At 49.8% G+C, this 19,682-nt stretch overlaps 1 protein-coding gene across 4 annotated transcripts; it reads left to right on the top strand.

Annotated features, from left to right (window-relative positions):
• Positions 1-1,848: 1,848 nt before the first annotated feature.
• On the top strand, positions 1,849-17,691 carry LOC144938532 (b(0,+)-type amino acid transporter 1-like). Of its 4 annotated transcripts, none has more exons than XM_078866434.1 (7): positions 1,849-2,150; positions 4,610-6,356; positions 7,808-7,941; positions 9,310-9,439; positions 10,246-10,370; positions 12,484-12,571; positions 14,117-17,691. In XM_078866434.1, the coding sequence occupies exons 2-7, from the start codon at positions 5,370-5,372 to the stop codon at positions 14,348-14,350; spliced, it is 1,698 nt and encodes a 565-aa protein (XP_078722560.1). In that variant the 5' UTR covers positions 1,849-2,150; positions 4,610-5,369; the 3' UTR covers positions 14,351-17,691. The 4 variants fall into 4 exon arrangements, 3 of the variants coding, with proteins under 3 accessions (XP_078722560.1, XP_078722562.1, XP_078722561.1); XM_078866436.1 differs by lacking the exon at positions 1,849-2,150 and adding an exon at positions 2,414-2,696; XM_078866435.1 differs by lacking the exon at positions 1,849-2,150 and adding an exon at positions 3,693-3,761.
• The last annotated feature ends 1,991 nt before the right edge of the window (positions 17,692-19,682 follow it).

The raw sequence follows: 19,682 nt of genomic DNA, 5'->3' as shown, positions 1-19,682 counted from the left end.
AAAAATGCACGCCTCGAATCGGGCTGAGAGACAGAAAAATAAACGCATGGATCTTAGAACAAATGTCAGTCCGAGACATCGAATTGACTGCTCCTAAAGGAAAGTTAGCGGACTTCGGCAGGGCTTATCGCTAACAGGATAATAATGCTCGATGGGTGAAACTCAGAAAGGAGTGGCTGCCAAAGGAGAAAAATCTTGGAAAGCTGGGTTCGATCCCGAACTATGCTTACATGTGGTCTAAATCTGGCATAGGTCTCCCCCTAGTTCGACTCGGCCACGTAATAAACACTTGCTGAGGTAGGAGAAGATAAAGACGGCCGGGCATATGTGTGTGTTGCTGGAAAAGATACTTGAGCAGTGTGCTCCGGGTTGGCAGTGGTCTCACCGCAAATAAGTTGAGTTCCATTATCTTTTCATCGGCTGTGTAATGGTGTGTGGAAGATGCCTGGCTTGTGAAGCTGTCTGGGTTCTTATCTTGAAAAACGTGGGTCCATTTAAAAGAACACCTGTGCCAGCTTGACACATTCAGGCTGGTCTGCCTACGTTCCATGCTAAGTGTGTCCAGGCTGCATTGTGCGAGAAGCTCACAGCTCCTTGAAAGATCTGGGCACCGTTATGAAAAGTTATCATTCCAGACACCATCCCATCAGTGAGCTCCTCCGACAGGCGAGGCAGCGTTGGCTGGGTCATGTAGCTCGTATGCTCAGCCATCGCGTCTCCAAGCAGCGTCTGTTTGGCCGGATAGGGGGGGGCAAAACGGACGCGGATCGGGACAGAGAAGAGATGGGAGGATGTGGGGTACAGGGTAATGTGGAGCTGATTGGACTTGCCGGTGACGGCTACTCGCGGTGCCAAGATCGGTCTCTGTAGAAGAGGCTTGTGAAGGACTCTATTGGGCAATCAGAGAGAGTCACCTTCCAACAACAACAGCGGAGGGCAGAGGAGCGACGCCCACAACAACGAGAAAAGCGCCGGTCAGATAAATCACTGTAAGCAGGCAAAGTGGGAAGTACAGGTGTGTTATCTGCCAGCCATCTCAGTCGGTCAATCTCAGCCCCGCGACCTCGAACCAGCGAGTCGTTGACACATAACGTGGCCTCAATGTGCATCTAGCTTGGCACAAGCACCGTGGCGTCGTCACCTCCACTTAGTTGCGAATGTGGGTTCCTTTTTTTGTCGCTGGGAAAGACTAAGGGTCCCACCTGTGACAGGGTGGTCCGTGCGAGGTGCTCGCTCACAGCAAAATCACCTTGTCGTTTTAAAACGATGAGTTGATAACAAGACAAAAACTCCCCAACAGTTTACTCACGCACAGTCCTGCAAATTGGAAAAACAATGCGTAAACAAAATGATTAATGATACAGCAATAATCGTTTACTGTATTTAAATCCAAAGCACCTCATAATCGCCGCAAAAATGCCATAATCCCTATTTTTTCCAAGAACAAAGGGCGGATTGCATTATTCCCAGCCCCGACAAGCACATGGACCCGTTAAGTCGATTAATATGATGCAGATCAGGTAGGGAGAGTGGATTAGCCGCAGTCGAGGCACATTCCAAGTTTCCACGAGACGCGCCTGTGTGAGCCCTTTCACTCACTCGCTGGCTCCCAGTGGTGTGAGCCCCATCGCTCACTCACTCGCTGGCTCCCAGTGGTGTGAGCCTCTCGCTCACTCACTCGCTGGCTCCCAGCGGTGTGAGCCATCTCACTCACTCACTCGCCGGCTCCCAGCGGTGTGAGCCCCATCGCTCACTCACTCGCTGGCTCCCAGTGTGAGCCCTTTCACTCACTCACTCGCTGGCTCCCAGTGGTGTGAGCCTCTCGCTCACTCTCTCGCTGGCTCCCAGTGGTGTGAGCCTCTCGCTCACTCACTCACTCACTCGCTGGCTCCCACCGGTGTGAGCCCTCTCGCTCACTCACTCACTCGCTGGCTCCCAGCGGTGTGAGCCCCATCGCTCACTCACTCGCTGGCTCGCAGTCAGTGGTGTGAGCCATCTCACTCACTCACTGGCTCCCAGCGGTGTGAGCCCCATCGCTCATTCACTCGCTGGCTCCCAGTGGTGTGAGTCCTCTCATTCACTCGCTCGCCGGCTCCCAGTGCCGCTCCTGCAGAAACTCCTCCGCTGTTCTACATTGCGGGCCCCTTGAGGTGAGAACTCACGCCATGTCATGCGACACGAAGAAACGCGATTTTTTTTTACCTTTCTCACAAAACGTGCATCATTATTATTGTTGTGATGCTCGTTAGATTCAAGAAAGCCTAAATTGAGTCTCACGACTCTTTATTTTTCAGGATGGTCCTGCCAAGTTGTTTTTGCAGTCGTTGCGCGATGATTGCTGCTGCTGCTGCTGTGTAATCCGAGTTGAGTGATTTTCAGGTTTAAATTTTTTTTTATTCAATTTGCATCGCTGACGCCGACACACGATGGCCCACACTCTTGCGAACGACCTCGCTGTATCTTTAACGTCCACTATGAAGCGTACGGCGCGCAGTATTTTATTGTTAATCGCACTAACGCAGTGTTGTTCAGGGCAGCCGCTGGAATTCGAACCGCGAACCTCTGCAACGAGGGGCGAACGAGCTCGCGCGGGGCCGTGCCACCTCCCGGGATTGGGTGCGACGCAGTCATTTCTGGGCTTGAACATCCAGTTCCATACCTCCCTGCACTTCATAGAATGCAAGGGCGATTTAACGGTGCAGCATCCATGAATTCACGCCAGTCACTCGCTCGCTCGCTCACTCGCTCACTCACCGGCGTTCAGTCAATCAATCAATCACATTTTATTTCCTAGAGCATTATTCGTGCAAAAATGTAATGCATGGTGATTTACAGGCATAAAAAATAAAAGTGAAATTTTAGGCAAAATAAAATCACGTTGTAACAAATTTCTAGCGAAGGCATGATACAAATAACACATTAAGAGAATCCTTATTAAAAGCAAGTTTTAAAAAGTAGGTTTTTAGATTTATTTCAAAAGCGCTTAATGATTCTGAAGCCCTCAGGCTGTTTCACAGGCGAGGACTGTCAACACCAAAAGTTGCTCCTCCCTAGGGTTTGGATCCTGGCCTTTGGGTCAACTAAAATACGAGTACCAGAGGATCTGATGGATCTTGTTGGTTCATATCTTAAAAGCATGGCAGACATGTATACAGCTCCCAGACCACTCAAGGACTTAAGAACCAATAGAAGAGTCTTAAAATCAATTTTATGACTCACTGGCAGCCAGTGCAAGGATAGTAAAATGGGTGTTACTTGGGCGATCTTTCTGGTTTTCGTCAGTACACGTGTCGCTGCATTCTGAATGAGTTGCAATTTACTCGTTAATTTCTTCGGAAATTAACGAATAAATTGGTGGTAAAAGCATGCATCAGTCTCTCAGTCGTAGAGCGAGAGAGAAAATGGTGTAATCTTCGCTATGTTTCTGAGATGATGTCGACTGCGACGTTGAAAATCGGCATCCTTTTCGCCCTTCGACCGCTAATGCCACGGTTACTGTTCCCGCACACTCCGCTGATCTGTTCTTCCTCTTGTGTTGAGGACTCGGTCCTCAACATCGACACTCACCGTGCTCATCCACCACCACTGCAGGTCACGACGGCACACAACAAAGACAAAGATCCCCCGTATAGCCTTAACAGACTGTTGGGGGCAAGTGCTGTTAGCGAGCACTCAAGAAGGCCGGGCACGGCAGGAAGGCCAGGGACCGATTCAGATAATCGCCGCTGGTGTTGGTGGCCGTGAGCGGATATCGAACTCGGGTGGGCGGGTTCGCACCGCAGCGTGCTAACTGCTACACCACCGCTCCACATAACAACACTCACTCACCCACTCACTCACCCACTCACCACACTGCAGGTCACAACACTTCTTTTTATGTTGTTTTCCATGCACTGCTCCACTTTGCATTTCCGTCCTCCCATGGTCTCTTTCCCCAAGTTCTTATAATTCACGAAACGTGTTAACGCTCATTCATTACAACCTTAAGAGTGTTGTTTTGAGTTTGGTGAGTGGTGAGGGTGTGTGTGTGTCTGGTGAGTAGTTAATTTATGGTGAATGGGCTGTCTCCGGTGAGTGTGAGTTCGGTGAGTGTATTGTGTCTGGTGAGTGGTCAAGTGTGTCTATTATGAGCTGTGGGTAAGTGGTGAGTGTTCGGTGAGTGGTGAGCGTGTGTAACTGGCGAGTTTTTGGTGAGTTTCAAGTGAATGTCTTGTGAAGGTCAGGTGAGTAGTGCTTTGAAGGTCAACACGACCCTGTTTGCAGGAGGGGCTGCCGTTGACCTGTGCCGCATAAGCGATCACACATTTCAGAGATGAATAGTATAACGACGATATACGGGTGCCTTTAAAAAGTTGATATTTCCGTATGACTGATGATGAAGAAGTTGGCGATGATGATGAGTTGATGAAGTTGGCAAGAGGATGATGTGAAATTAGTAGCAGTGATGATCTGCTACTGTTGCTAATGATGAGTATATGGAGTTGGCAGTGACGATGGTGGTGATGATTTTATTAACTTGATGGTAATAATTATTGCATGCAGTTGGTAGCAATGATGATTATGTGTTTGAGTATGTTGCTGGTGATAACAGTGATATCTCCTACTCTAGGTGCCGTACTCTGGCAATCTAAACAATCTCCCATCACCGACAAACTCTACATCTCACCCATCACCGACAAACCCCACATCACACCCATCACCCATCACCGACAAACCCCACATCTCACCCATCACCCATCACCGACAAACCCAACATCACACCCATTACCCATCACCGACAAACCCCACATCACACCCATCACCGACAAACCCCACATCACACCCATCACCCATCACCGACAAACCCCACATCACACCCATCACCCATCACCGACAAACCCCACATCACACCCATCACCCATCACCCACAAACCCCACATCTCACCCATCACCCATCACCGACAAACCCAACATCACACCCATCACCGACAAACCCCACATCTCACCCATCACCCATCACCGACAAACCCCACATCACACCCATCACCCATCACCGACAAACCCCACATCACACCCATCACCCACAAACCCCACATCTCACCCATCACCCATCACCGACAAGCCCAACATCACATCCATCACCGACAAACCCCACATCTCACCCATCACCCATCACCGACAAACCCCACATCACACCCATCACCCATCACCCACAAACCCCACATCTCACCCATCACCCATCACCGACAAACCCCACATCTCACCCATCACCCATCACCGACAAACCCCACATCTCACCCATCACCCATCACCGACAAACCCCACATCACCCCCATCACCCATCACCGAAAAACCCCACATCACACCCATCACCCCCATCACCCAGACCGATGCCCCCACGACCACGACGGCGTGGGGGCGCGCCGCGCTGCGCGCCCCACAGCCCCACGCCGTCATCACCCACCACAGCCATCACGACGCGCACATCACCATCACCACAACCATCAGCTCATGCCACGCGCTTGCCAGCGACGGACACCCCAGATGCCGCACCTACCACCACCACCAGCACCACCAGCAGCACCACGAGCAAGCTGCACCTACAACGGGAGCTGGGACTCATGAGCGGCGCGTCTCTCATCGCCGGAACCATGATCGGATCGGGCATCTTCATGTCCCCCGGCTGGGTGCTGCGCTACGCCGGCAGCGCGGGCGCCAGCCTGCTGGTGTGGCTGGCCTGCGGCGTGCTGGCCACGCTGGGCGCGCTCTGCTACGCTGAGCTGGGCACTCTGATGCGGGAGTCGGGCGGCGACTACATCTACGCGCTGCGCACCTACGGCCCCGTGCCCGCCTTTCTGTTCGCCTGGAGCTCCGTGCTGGTCGTGCGCCCGGCCAGCATCGCCGCGGGGGCCCTCAGCTTCGCGCGCTACGCGGCCGCCCCCTTCTACCCCGAGTGCGGCGCCGCGGGCCCCCCGCCTCTCGTCACGCGCTCGCTGGCCGCCGCGTGCGTCGTGGCGCTGACGCTTGTCAACTGCGCGAGCGTGCGTCTGGCCGCGGGCCTCCAGAACGCGTGCACCGCGGTGAAGGTGGCCGCGCTGAGCGCCGTGGCGCTGGGCGGCGTGGTGCTGCTGGCGCGCGGCGCAGCCGTGCACGGCCTCACGGACGCGTTCGTGGCCGTGTCGACGTCGTCGGTGTCGAGCGACGTGTCCGGGGCCACCGATGATGACGCCGATGCAGCCGCGGCTGCAGCCGGTACGGCTGCGGGGCAGCCCGCGGCGTCGACCTCGTCGATCGGACTCGCCTTCTACCAGGGACTGTGGTCCTACGACGGCTGGAACAACTTGAACTTCGTGACCGAGGAGCTGGGGAGACCCGAGGTGGGTGCCGGATGATTGGGAGGGGTTTGAGTGGGGAGAGCGCCGACGGGAGGGCAGGTAGTCGCTGGTGGGCACGTTGGTGAGTGTTAGCTGGAGGGAGAGTACTCGTGACTGGCTGGCTAGTTGATTAGGGTCAATGCTATATACCCGCGGCTAATTTGATCGTTTGCCTGGGTAAGTTATGAGCACTCGTGGATGGATGGTTAGTTTGTTATGGTTAACAAGATGGGAACTAATACATCCTTTTATTTTATTTCTACCTACGTGACTTTACCGAAAGAACCAATGATTATGGATTCCTGCAGTCACTAAAGCTTTAAATAAAGATTAATACATCCTGATGGGCTAGTTTGCTCGAGGTAGGGCTGGAATCGTGTTGATTAGTGTGCTATTTTCTATTCGAACGTATTAAACCGTCAATTCTGCATACATTGTGACCGCAGGAATTCATATTCTTGGTTCTTTCGGTAAAGTCACGAAAATCTAATTTTTTTAAACCCAATAAAAAAAAAATCATAAAAGCAAAAACCCACGACGTTTCGATCGCAACACAAGGGTCTTCATTTTAGTATTTAAATGTTGTATTATTATTTAAAAAAAATTTGCATACAGTGGCGGACGTAACTGAACACGCATCGTCTCTTCTGCGATTTTACTCCTTCTCTGCGAGACCGCAGGGATGCACGACCAGCATAAATAATTGTTCATTCATTCATTCACTCATTCCTTCCTCACCTACCATTAGACGTATGCCGTGTGTTGTAAACGGTCTCCGTACATGTGTCGTAGGTTTGGTTTCAGGCGGCACAAATACGTCCCAAACACGACCACTGTATATATAAAGCGAAACCACCACCCGTACACCTGCACCATTGAATGATGATTCTAAAATATACAATTAAAACACCATCACCATTGCCACCACCATGATCATCACCACCACCCATCGCTTCCGTTATACCACCACAACCACCTACTATAGCCTCACCGAAAATACCACCACCAGCATCAGATATTACCACAATCACCACCAACACCATGATCAGTAACAACAGCGGGTTGCTTGAACAACAGCGGCGATCTTAAACATGGGGGCATATCATTGATATAATTTCCGTACGAAAAATTATTTTTCTGTTCTGGCCTCCATTCTCCACTGGTAGCTTAGCCCGCTGCATGACAACAACAGGGAGCTCGCACACACACATCGCTGGCCCGTTTCGCAAGCAAACTCACGTGCGCTCACGCACGTTCAAAGTGCACCTAGCCTGGCTCGACCGCCGTGGTGACGTCACCGCCACGTAGCGACGAGCGGCGGCTGTAGTGGCGACGGACTTTTCATCTGCGTTCACGCGTGTGCTCACGCGTGCGCTCACGTGTGTGCTCACGCCTTCACGTGCGCCGACGCGCGTGCATGCGCGTTGATGGCCGTTCACGCGTGTTCACGGCAGGTGACCTTGCCCCGTGCCATCCTCATCGCCCTGCCCATGGTCACGCTTCTCTACCTGTTCGTGAACATGAGCTACCTGGCGGCGATGACGCCCGCAGAGATTCTCTCCTCCAGCGCCGTCGCCTGGACGTGGGGGTGAGATCTTCGTCTTTTTTGTTTATATCTCGGCCTCCCCGGAGTCGTTTTGTGTCAAATTACCTTGCCCAATGATGCTCATGCCGCACCGTACTACATCGGCACGGTGCTTACAAAGTGTCTACTTGTAACGCGCCGCGCAGCGTTCGCTCGCTGGCTCGCTCTCGTAGAGAGAGAGAGACGGACAGAGTGGGGGCGACTCAGAGGCGCGAGGAGGAGGAACCACAGACGAGCAGCGGGAAGGCAGCAGCAGCAGCAGCCACGCGGCGAGGAGCCGGCGCCAATAATTTCCCGAGCTCTGCGGCCATCGATGTATTAAGGTGTCACGGGGTCAATCAATTCGTGTTTATACACGTGGGAGGAAAACCGGAGCACCCGGAGAAAGCCCGCGCGTGCGAGGGGGGAACACTCTATCCCACGGGTCGGCAACCAAAATAACAAGAAGAGCCATTTTTTTTTATTAATTCGGTAAAACCAAAAACTCTGCATTTCAAGAGCTGCATTGCACGTGACTACGAGACGGTGGTCCTCGCTAAATAACGCGTCACGAAGCAGCCATTAAAGAGCCGCAGGTTTGCAGACCCCAGCTCTAACACATGCAGCCGAAACAGGTGGAGTCCACGCGGAATGTTTTTGCTGAACTGCCTTCTCCTGGCGAGCCAGGGTGCGGCATCCCCTCGACGTCCACGGGAAGGGAGTTTCGCACCGTCTGTGTGCTGTGTGTGCGGTGATCCACCAGCCCCTCGCTGCTGCCTCCACAGTGCAGCAGCAGCAGCTGCGTAGCCACCACCATCACCACCACACGAATCAATTCTCCGTTTCATGGCATGAGACGGAGAACGCATTCGGAGAAATGTCCCGCAGAATCGGATGAGATGCCTTCAAGTGACCTCTGGTCCGCATTATGAGAGACAGCATTTCCCTGCCCACCCACCCACGCTGCCACAGAGAGAATTGTTTTGACGCACGACAGGCAGAGCTGTCTTTTTAATTCTCAGATATGGATATGCTGTATCATGCAATTCAACGCAGAATCAAGTTAAATTTGATGGGGATTTTTTGTATGTGTGTGTGTACTCTTTGATCATCAGGCTGAGATCGTAAATCCACTATGATTCAATAGATCGTGGCTATAAATGACCTATGACCCTTGATGTATGTAAACACAACCGCGATCACATTATTCACTGTAAACTTTAAAACCAAGTTGCCAATTGTCGCCACTGAGTGCCACCTGTGACTGTCACCTGTGACTACCACCTACCACTGCCACCTGTGACTGAGCGCCACCCGCTGTGCACGGGTGCCCTGTTGACCCTGCACCCCCTCCCCCCCACCCTCTCCACGAATCTCCGTCCGTTGTGGCAGCGCTCGAGTGATGGGGGCCGCTTCGTGGCTGATGCCCGTGGCGGTGGCGCTCTCCACTCTGGGCTCGGCGAACGGGATGTTCTTCTGCGGGGGCCGCGTGTGTTGCGTGGCGGCCAGAGAAGGGCACACGGTGAGGGGCGGGGGGGCAGTGAAGGGGCTAGGGTTATGGAGGTGAGGTTCTGAAGGATCGGGTTTCACGACCCTGCGTCATCATCAGGAAGGGCGGCCACGAGATGTGAAGATGGGGGCATCAAGACGCGTGACATTAGATCATCATCATCAGTCACATCAGCATGAGTAGCTTCATCATCGTCGCAGTTCGTGGCAACATTGTCATAAGCGTTGATAGTATCATCATTTTCAGCAGCAGTATGATCGGTCGTCGTCATCATCAACAGCAATATTACAATTTAATAGCCACCAATTTAATTCCGTCATCATTACCATCACGCTGGTCATCGTCATTCATCACGTAATTGCACGAGAAGCATCAGCAATGTCATCATTGCCGCCAACTTCATCTCCATCATCATCAAGATAATTGTCTTTATTAAAATCATCATAGCCATCATACCCATGATGCTCACACACACGTGTGTGTGTGTGTGTCGTTGTGTGCGCGCGTTCATTGGTGAGCAGTGGCGCAGTGGTTGGCGAACCGCGCTACGAACCCAGCGAGTCGAGTTCCATTCCCGCTCACGACCAAAAAACAGTGACAGGATATCCGAACCCAACCTGTGCCTCCGTTAGGTCGACTCAGCCGTGAATTAACACAGTAACCCTGGTGCAGTGCGTAAACACGCGCGCCGGATTGGGGAGAACACAAAGGCGGCAGGGGGCGTGATGCTCATCGCCACGATGTCACAGCACCTTTGCCCCCCCGCGATTCTGTCGAAGGCTGCCCGCGGACGATGCATCTTTGTCCGTGTCGCTCAGCTCTCCATCCTGTCGATGGCCCACGTGCACCGGCTCACCCCGGCGCCGGCCCTGATGTTCACCGCGCTGCTCTCGCTGCTCATGGTCGCCTGGGGAGACTTCGGCACCATCGTCAACTACTTCAGGTGCCGGCCGGTGCCGACTCGGCTATTGCAGTGGAGGGCTGGCCGGGGGGGGGGGGGGTTGGCGCCTGCTCCATCTCCCCGCTAATTAGTACAATGCAGTCACTCCCCGGTTTACGTCGCCACCTTTGTTTAACGTCGTTTCGCAAATACGTCGCCGCTGTATTATTATTCACACCCGCTACTCGGGTTTGCGTCGCATCAGCCTCCCGCGCGTCCGCGTCCTTCCTCGTTACTCCGTCGCCTCTCAGCCTCCGTCACCACCTACTCTCTTAGACCGCGCTCTGATTTACGTCGTTTTCGGTCATTCGTCGCCGTACCTTTCCGGAACTTTCCTGCATTTCCACGTTCTGAACCCAATTCCCACCCCCCCCCCCCCCCCCATTGCTTCCGCGAAGGGCTAAATGAACAGAATTAACGCCTCCCGTCTGCTAATTGCGCTGCGTTCTGTGTTGTAAGATATGAAAAAAATCTATACTGTGTACAAGTAAAAGGCATGCACAGGTTAAAAATCATAAGCATTTCTGCTTGGGAAATAAATTATTTGATGATGCTGTCAGTGATGCGTAAGCACAAGTAACGGACAACACATGCTACGTAGAAAGGGTCATCGCCCGAAACGTCGCCTGTCATATATATATAATTTATTTTAAAACCACAGTGTTATTGACACATTTGTCGAGTTTCGTTTTATTTTTCTGAGAAAGAGCCGCTCCGTTCACTCGATGCATTGCCATCTGTACCGGAACGACAGCCAATGTTTACACATTGTGCGTTCGAGGTTCATGAAGACATTTAAAAGGCGTTGGTTACGCGCTCGTGAATTGCCTTCGATCAATGGTTTTGATGGGCGGCAGTTGTTGACGATGTGCTCCATCCAATCACTCTTGCCAGGTCACTCCGAGACTCATCCTGGTCTCTTGAATTCTCCCCTACTTCTTCTTCTTCTGCGTACGGCTGATGTTAATGGAGCGCAGCCGCTGTAACCTTCCACCGAGGGCCGGTGAGCCAGAGCATTGCGTCCAGGAGCAGCAGAGTGCACCGTTGCGATGATGCCTCCTCCGTCGTGTGTACGAATCGGGCATTGAGTCGTTATGATGTCCCACGGTTCCTGTTCTGAGTGACCTCCCACAGTCGATGACTGGAGAGTCGTTTTTATTTATTTCCCATTTGTGCATCACGCAGCCCACCTTGTTCACTGAGAAGTCACGACGATTGCCATCGACCGAGCGACCGAACATCGGTCCAACGATCTCCTTGGCCCGCTAAAGCAACAGCCGTCACCTGGTTAAGCAAAAAGTCAACTTGAATGTTGGTTCCACTCCGCAGTTGCAGGTGGAACTACAAATACACCACAAATGCCACATCCTGTACTTGGCCCTGCCCTTTCTTGCCCATGAACGGTGGGGAGGGGTATGACGACGCCATTTTGCCTATGCCCACTCTCTAGTTGTGCAACTAATTCGCCCTGGAAATCGCCCAACTTCATGTTCGTCTGCGACCGCTTTGTCCACAACTGCTGGGCGCGCAGTTGCGCAGCGGAGGGAAGTTAGATGTCGCAGCTGTTCAGGATTGCCACAGCCAATCACGGTCGCGCAAATGTGTCACGTGGTGATTTATAAATTGCGTCGCTGCAAAAAATTTCCGAGCGGATCGACGGTTTAAAAAAGTCGGGTCTGTACTCTACTGCTAGCAACCGGTTGCTCAACCGATTGCAACCCGTTGCAGAGACGCCCACGTCAGCAACTCAAGTTGCATGCAACCAACTCGCGCAACTGACCGCAACCGGTTGCAGAGGTGTTCACATACGAGCGGCTCGGTTTCAAATCCACGTGTGCGCAACTGATTGTTCAGGCGTTTTTCAGTTTCAGTTTCATTTATTAGATAGAACCCTGTGAGCCATGCGGCTCTTGACTCGGGTGCAACAGCAACAAAACAAAAACATGAACAAGAAATATCTTAAAGTGACTACGCGCAAACAAAAAAATTCATGCTTTAGGAATACCGCGTGGCACGACCCCTCACCCGCACCTCCCTTCTCCCCCCTCTCCACCTATGCCCCCCACCTCCGCTCACTCACGTCGCACCCCCCACCCCCAATCTGCTGTACCCCCAGCTTCACGTCCTGGTTTTTCTACGGCATCACCGTCTCCTCGCTGCTCTACCTCCGCTACGTGAGACCCGACAGCCCCCGGCCGTACAAGGTTCGTGCCAAACTTCATCATCACTCGTCGTCGTTGTTAGAACTGTCTTATTATTATTATTTGTACGGGACCTTTTTATGTCAGGATCAAAGTATGAAAAATAAGAACAGGGTTTACACTTTCTGGCAATAAAACAGGTGTTGAGATGTTCAAAGACCAAATGCTGTAGATGTAACGAGATTATTTGATTTTTGATCATCTTAACACCTCTCATATTTGCAGTGTCTTTGCACTGTTCGTCATTTGGCGTTTCTGGTCTGACACTGGTGAGACGAGGCCAATCAGTTTTAAAACAATGCATTATTATTATCAGAGCCACGTGTATTTGTGCATGTTTTGCCACAAGTACGTGTGGTTAATGCAGACTTGATTCCTTGCAAAAGTTTATATTTGGTGTTTGAAGATCTTAACACGTGTTTTATTGTCAAAGGGTAAAACATAATGGGACCTCCTTTGCCAGTACTAAAATATGAGAATAGGTTTTCCCCTTTTTTCTGGCAACAAAACAGGTGTTAAGATGTTAAAACAGCAAACTGAAACCTTTTACAAGGAATCATGTCTGCATTAACCACAATACTTGTGATCAGAATGCAAACAAAAAACACACTGATAATATATGCATTGTCTTTGAAACTGATTGGTCCACACCAGAGACAGATTTCTTTTGAGCCTTGTAAAATGTTTAAGTTTGGTGTTTTAACATCTTAACACCTGTTTTGTTGCCAGAAAAAAAGGGAAAACCTATTCTCAAAGGGTAAAACCTCTACTTATTTGTGATTATTACGATAACACTTGTTTTCCCAGAAAAGCTTTGCTGAATCTTACGACTCTTTGTTCAGGAAGTTTCCTGCCATGTTTTGCTACGTACGGTACTGTAGAATCCCAATTCTTTACGCTCAGGAGCTGTGTAACAATGGCATCATCATTCCATAATTATAACATTTGAGTACATTTGCTATTTGCGGTACTCAAAGGCCATCACCGAGGAAGGCGCTATGTTTTGCCGTGCGAAATCCGAATTGACTAATTTGCGGTGTAATATTTGTAAACTATGGACCATGAGGACGCCGGCACACAATGACCCCACTCGTTTCGAATGACATCGCGGGTCCTTTAATGTTCGCCGTCAAGCCGACGGCGCGGATATCATGGTCATTGCACCCGCATCGATCACCAGGGCTGCACGCCGTATCTGCACTGCGATCCTCCGCAACAAATTGTGTCGGAACATGGGACAGCTGCCAGTGGGGGTGCCCTTTAATAACTCTTGAGATGACATGGTATTGCACGTACGTTGAACTTCTTTCGCACCGTGCGTAGCCAACCGTGCTAATCGGAGGTGTGGATCCAAAGTCGCTTATCTCGTGCTTAGCAATTGAGGCAGCCCAGCGTAAAGGGCACTCGACCAAAAAACTAAAAACGCATTTATTATAGAGGCCGCTGCTGCATTCCCCACGTCATTGATCCTTTAGAAACTCGGGAACTCTTCCCTCGTACTTGCAAAGGTAGCGACGGGAGACCCTCGCGACCCTCTCTCCTCCGCAGGTCCCCCTCGCGGCGCCGGTGCTCGTGGTGATCACGGCCGCGTGCCTCGTGCTGGCCCCCATCCTGGAGGAGCCGCACATCGAGTACCTCTACGTGGTAGCCTTCATCTTCAGCGGCCTCCTCTTCTACGTGCCCTTCGTGCACCTGGGCGTGCGCTACGCGGGCATGTCCCGCATCACCACACACCTCCAGCTGCTGCTGCAGGTGGCGCCCTTGGAGGTCAACAGGGACTGACGTCGCGTTTCCACGGCTGTCGGGAAGCGGACCCGAGCCGCGCCGAGACGGCCCGGGGACGGCAGCGGCCTTCGCTCGTGTTGTTGTTGACGCACTTCTAAGGGCCGCGCGCCTCCGTTGTTCTCTGCCTCTCTCGTGCTCTCCGTTCCCCCCCCCCCCCCCCACATCCTTTCTCTCCATGGCCGGAGGGAAAGGGTCACAATTTGTGTTTTAGCAAGGTGTAACGTATGCTTGGATTCAATTACGCCATCCTATGCCAACATGTATTGGGTGTTTTATGTAATTTTCCTGCCATGTTTTCTTTCTAACAAAAACGTTGATTAGATTATTTGGCTGCTATAAATTCCCACACGATAAGCCACTTTCGTTGAGCTATCATTTGTGACCAGGTCGCTTTTGAAAAAAAGAGCTAATAGCTCGGTGGGCCTTACCTAGTAAAATAAAATAGTTTATAGTATACATTGACCTCAGCGAGAAACGCCACTGACCCCGTGTCTCTCTTATGCCTTGTCCCCCATGACATATTTCAAGGGACGGTCCAGGTGAGAGCATGCAGTTCCTTTAGGAACAGGAGCCACGCAGCCACATTCAAGTGAGTCACAGGGCCAGGTTAAGTACTGGCTTGGCCCTGGGAATTCAAGCTGAGCCCACTCGCCCAGTTCATATGAACTGAGCTGGCTTGCTTCTCGGTGGCTCTGGGGAATGTGGAAAATAAGGCTCTGTCACGTGGGGGGGGGGGGGGGGACTCCCACATACGCATAATCGATAACATAACTGAGGGGCTTCTATTTCGGTGGCGTAGACGCCCGCGTCACGAACCGAGTCACCATTGCCGAGATCCATGGTTGCAATTTTGGGCCCTCTTATTGAAAAAAAATTAATGATACTTTGGGATGCTCCTGCGCGTTGGCAATTACTTGTTGATTCGGGTCTCTTGTGGAAAATATATATTAAGTCAGAATGGGTTCTCACCGTTTCAATAACGGTCAGGCAATGGGGTGGAAAGACGAACCGTGGTGAAGATTCGAGTTTGGGAAACCTGCCCCAAGTAAAACCAGATGCTCTGAATTGTAGACAAGTGACGAATCGCAGCCAAGCCACCATTCACTGTGCACACAAAAGGTAAAAACGTATCAATTTGAACGTCATATAGTTAAGTCCAGATACGTTTTCGTGGGCTGACAAACGACTTAAAGCTGTAGAAAGCGCAGCTGCTCGGGTACGATAGGTCCTTGAGGGATATTGGTCTGCACTGCCACGTTTAAGACAAAAAAAACAAATCTCAGTTGTTGAGCACAGGCTGAGAGGCTCAAAACGCTCAGCGGCCAGCAACAAATAGGTCTAATAGATAACATTATTATTATGAGTTGAGCAGTGCGTGGGAAGAAGCAGAAAGAGAAGTGATGTGACCTGCAGTGTGGTGAATGAGTGGGAGAGTGAGTGTGTAGTTGTGACCTGCAGTGTGGTGAGTGAGTGAGTGGGAGAGTGAATGAGTGGAGGAGTGAATGAGTGGGAGAGTGAGTGTGTAGTTGTGACCTGCAGTGTGGTGAGTGAGTGAATGAGTGGGAGAGTGAGTGAATGAGTGGAGGAGTGAATGAGTGGGAGAGTGAGTGAATGAGTGGGAGAGTGAGTTAATGAGTGGGACAGTGAGTTAATGAGTGGGAGAGTGAGTGAATGAGTGGAGGAGTGAATGAGTGGGAGAGTGAGTTAATGAGTGGGAGAGTGGGTGAATGAGTGGGACAGTGAGTTAATGAGTGGGAGAGTGAGTGAATGAGTGGAGGAGTGAATGAGTGGGAGAGTGAGTGATTGAGTGGGAGAGTGAGTTAATGAGTGGGAGAGTGGGTGAATGAGTGGGACAGTGAGTTAATGAGTGGGAGAGTGAGTAAATGAGTGGGAGAGTGAGATAATGAGTGGGAGAGTGAGTGAATGAGTGGGACAGTGAGTTAATGAGTGGGAGAGTGAGTGAATGATTGGGACAGTGAGTGAATGAGTGGGAGAGTGAGATAATGAGTGGAAGAGTGAGTGAATGAGTGGGAGAGTGAGATAATGAGTGGGAGAGTGAGTGAATGAGTGGGACAGTGAGTTAATGAGTGGGAGAGTGAGTGAATGAGTGGGACAGTGAGTGAATGAGTGGGAGAGTGAGTGAATGAGTGGAACAGTGAGTGAATGAGTGGGACAGTGAGTGAATGAGTGGGAGAGTGAGTTAATGTTGGGACAGTGAGTGGGAGAGTGAGTGTGTAGTTGTGACCTGCAGTGTGGTGAGTGAGTGAATGAGTGGGAGAGTGAGTGAATGAGTGGAGTGAGTGAATGAGTGAGTGAATGAGTGGAACAGTGAGTGAATGAGTGTAAGAGTGAGTGAATGAGTGAGAGAGTGAGTGAATGAGTGGAACAGTGAGTGAATGAGTGGAGGAGTGAATGAGTGGGAGAGTGAGTGAATGAGTGGGTGTTCAGTTGTGACCAGCAGTGCGGTGGTGAAATACAGTGTTTATAGACCCCGTCCTCAAAATCGAGTGAATTTCATGGAAACTATCCATGATGTAGTGTTACTCTCCAGCAAATTAGTTGATTTCTGTTGTACATTAATTCATCGTGGAGTTTATGTATGGGGGGAAAGGAAGATATATTTACAATATTCACGCAATCGACCACAGTATGTCACAAAATATCCGTTTTCGCTGTCGTGGAACCGATGACTGACCCTGATAACTCCCTAAAAGTGAAATGATTCTAATCTCCTGCACGAAACGTTGCATTATTAAACTATTGCGCAACATTTAATGTGTTAAAAGACTGCAACTGTGCTGCTTCTGTCGCGCAATAGTTGCACAGTACCGAGCCGACAATAGTCAAAATCGTTAGGGATGCGTTAAATTATTAATTAGCAGGGGCTGTGCAAGGCCGACGCCCGCCCTCCCCTCTTGCCTGGATGGCTGGCCCAGGCGGGGCACTTGAAACCCGGCGGGGATCCAGGCAAGAGAAGGCGCCGGCCTTGGCTCGTGATATACAGTTTCCAAATGTATTTAAAATTAAATTACCTTTTTACTTTACTGTGATAACCCACGTAAGCTCACTGAACCCAGTACTATTTATTACATGCGCAACACCATCCACATTAACGACTTCGAACGAAGTTGCTTTTGTATTCTTGGTTCTTTCGGTAAAGTCACGTAGAAGGGAAACAATACAATAATAAAAATGTAATACAATAACATTCTCACGACGTTTCGATTGCAACACAAGCAATCATCATCAGGTGTGAACACCATGCTTCACAGCCACATGACGATTGCTTGTGTTGCAATCGAAACGTCGTGAGCATTTTATTGTTTTATTTTTTTTTATTGTTTCCCTTTAACGTGATTTTACCGAAAGAACCAAGAATATAAATCCCTGCAGTCACGAAAGCTTTAAATCAAAATGTAAAAGTTGCTATTATTCGTGACTTTATTACTGGCGCAACCTGAACAACAGCACAGTTGCAAGCAACATTGTTGTTAAAGTTGCTACCATTAACCTCAGTGTAACCCTGACCCGAATACAGTGAGTGGTTGTCAGCTATATTGGTTATGCAGCCCTCTCCATTCAAACCCATACCTGTCAACTTATACGGCTTACCAGGGCAACAATGTTTATTGTCTATTTGTGTTTCTCCCTTGTGATGGGACTTTGTAAGATGAACGTGGACATTTATAAGGGCATGGGGTGACCAATAAGGTCTGAATTGGTCTGTAATAAAGTAGGGCACTGATAAGGGGTTGACAGGTATTCAGGGCCTTACTTCCCCCACAAATCGTTAGGCTCCAAAAATACAACCACGGTGGCTAAGGACACAATAGAGGTCACATATCTTCACGCACTCAGATCAAAGAAGTTGTTAGTTAATGCATGTTGTTGTTGCATGTTCTGTTTTGTTCGTGAGATTGATTATTCCGTGTTGTATTGACTTTGTATTCATGAGGCATGTTTTACAGTGTATACTAGTATGTGTTGTATTTCGTGTTAGTGTGGTGTAGGTAAAGTAATTTCGTGTTGGTGTTTGTTTAGGCATGCGTTTCACGACGCTATCAGTACTCTTTGGTTATTTCGGTAAAGTCACGTAGGTAGAAAAATAATCCAGGTAGGAACAACAGGTTCCACACTGCCCACCAGGGATTATTTGTCTGTCTGTCGTGCATATGTCTGTCGTGCACGAATGCGCTGTCCAACCAAGTTCTTCCTACCTGCCCACTCCGATGGAACATGTTAGATCACGACGTTTCGATCGCAACACAAGCAATCGTCATCAGGTGGGACAACCACTGCATGAAAAAACTGCTAAAGTAGGCTTACTTCAGCAAAAACTGCCGACGCTTACTTCAGCAAAAACTGCTGATGTAAGCCTACTTGAGCAGTTTTTTTCTTGCTGTAGTTGTCCCACCTGATGACGATTGCTTGTGTTGCGATCGAAACGTCGTGATCTATGATTTTTCTACCTACGTGACTTTACCGAAAGAACCAGAGTATGGATTCCTGCAGTCACGAAAGCTTCAAATCGACGTTATCAGTGTTTGATGTTTGTTAGGCATGTATCATGTTGCGTGTTAGCATGTTTTGTGTCAAGGCATTCGTTTCACGTTGTGCGTCAAGTGTTTCGTCACCGGAAGCTGTTGCCAACGTTCTCCATGCACATTCAAAACTCAGCTTGCACGGTGTTTACGCTCCACAAAATAGACTTGTCTACAATGGCTCGTCATCGCAACTGTTTGAAGGGAAATTTAGAAGGTAATTCCTGAAAACTAAGGAAGCTTATGCCAAACATAGGCACCTTCGCTGCCTTGTGTGTGTAGTTGCAATGACTATGCTTATAAGCCGAGCAGTATTTAGTAGGTAGAAACAAACAGCTAAACATTAAGAATGTTTTTGTTGGTATTTTAAAGGACTGTAAAGTTTTATTTGACTTTTAAAATACATTAAAAGTGTAATAACAAAACATCTATACAGTTTTGTTCACGACGAGAAATTGTGGTGGCATGGACATTTATGGCGGTGACGATGATGTTGGTGGTTGTGGTGATGATGATGGGTAGCATTGATGGATAAACATTATGAGGGTGAAGGTGATGGTATCAAAATTGACGGTGGAAGTGGTTTTTGTGACAGGTAGCATTAAAGGAATAATAATTCTGACGATGGTGATGGTAATGGATTTGGTGATGTATAGCATTGATAATGATAAGGAGTAGTGATTATTATGACGACTTAATCATCTAGGAAAAGATGAATAGTAATATAGACATTCTTTGCGTCTTTCGGTAAAGTCACGTAGATAGAAAAATTTAAATCAAAATCATGA

Source organism: Lampetra fluviatilis, chromosome 22, assembly GCF_964198595.1.
Source record: "Lampetra fluviatilis chromosome 22, kcLamFluv1.1, whole genome shotgun sequence".
Taxonomy (NCBI): domain Eukaryota; kingdom Metazoa; phylum Chordata; class Hyperoartia; order Petromyzontiformes; family Petromyzontidae; genus Lampetra; species Lampetra fluviatilis.
The sequence above is the reverse complement of the archived record's forward strand: the minus strand, read 5'-3'. Positions and strand labels throughout refer to the sequence as shown.

What these genes read in the sequence shown, in the direction of transcription:
- LOC144938532 (XM_078866434.1), top strand. Translation starts at nt 5,370, where the DNA reads ATGCCCCCACGACCACGACGGCGTGGGGGCGCGCCGCGCTGCGCGCCC. An exon ending in CGGCCAGAGAAGGGCACACG is followed by an intron (nt 9,440 to 10,245) that starts GTGAGGGGCGGG and finishes CGTGTCGCTCAG; the next exon opens with CTCTCCATCCTGTCGATGGC. An exon ending in ACCATCGTCAACTACTTCAG is followed by an intron (nt 10,371 to 12,483) that starts GTGCCGGCCGGT and finishes CTGTACCCCCAG; the next exon opens with CTTCACGTCCTGGTTTTTCT.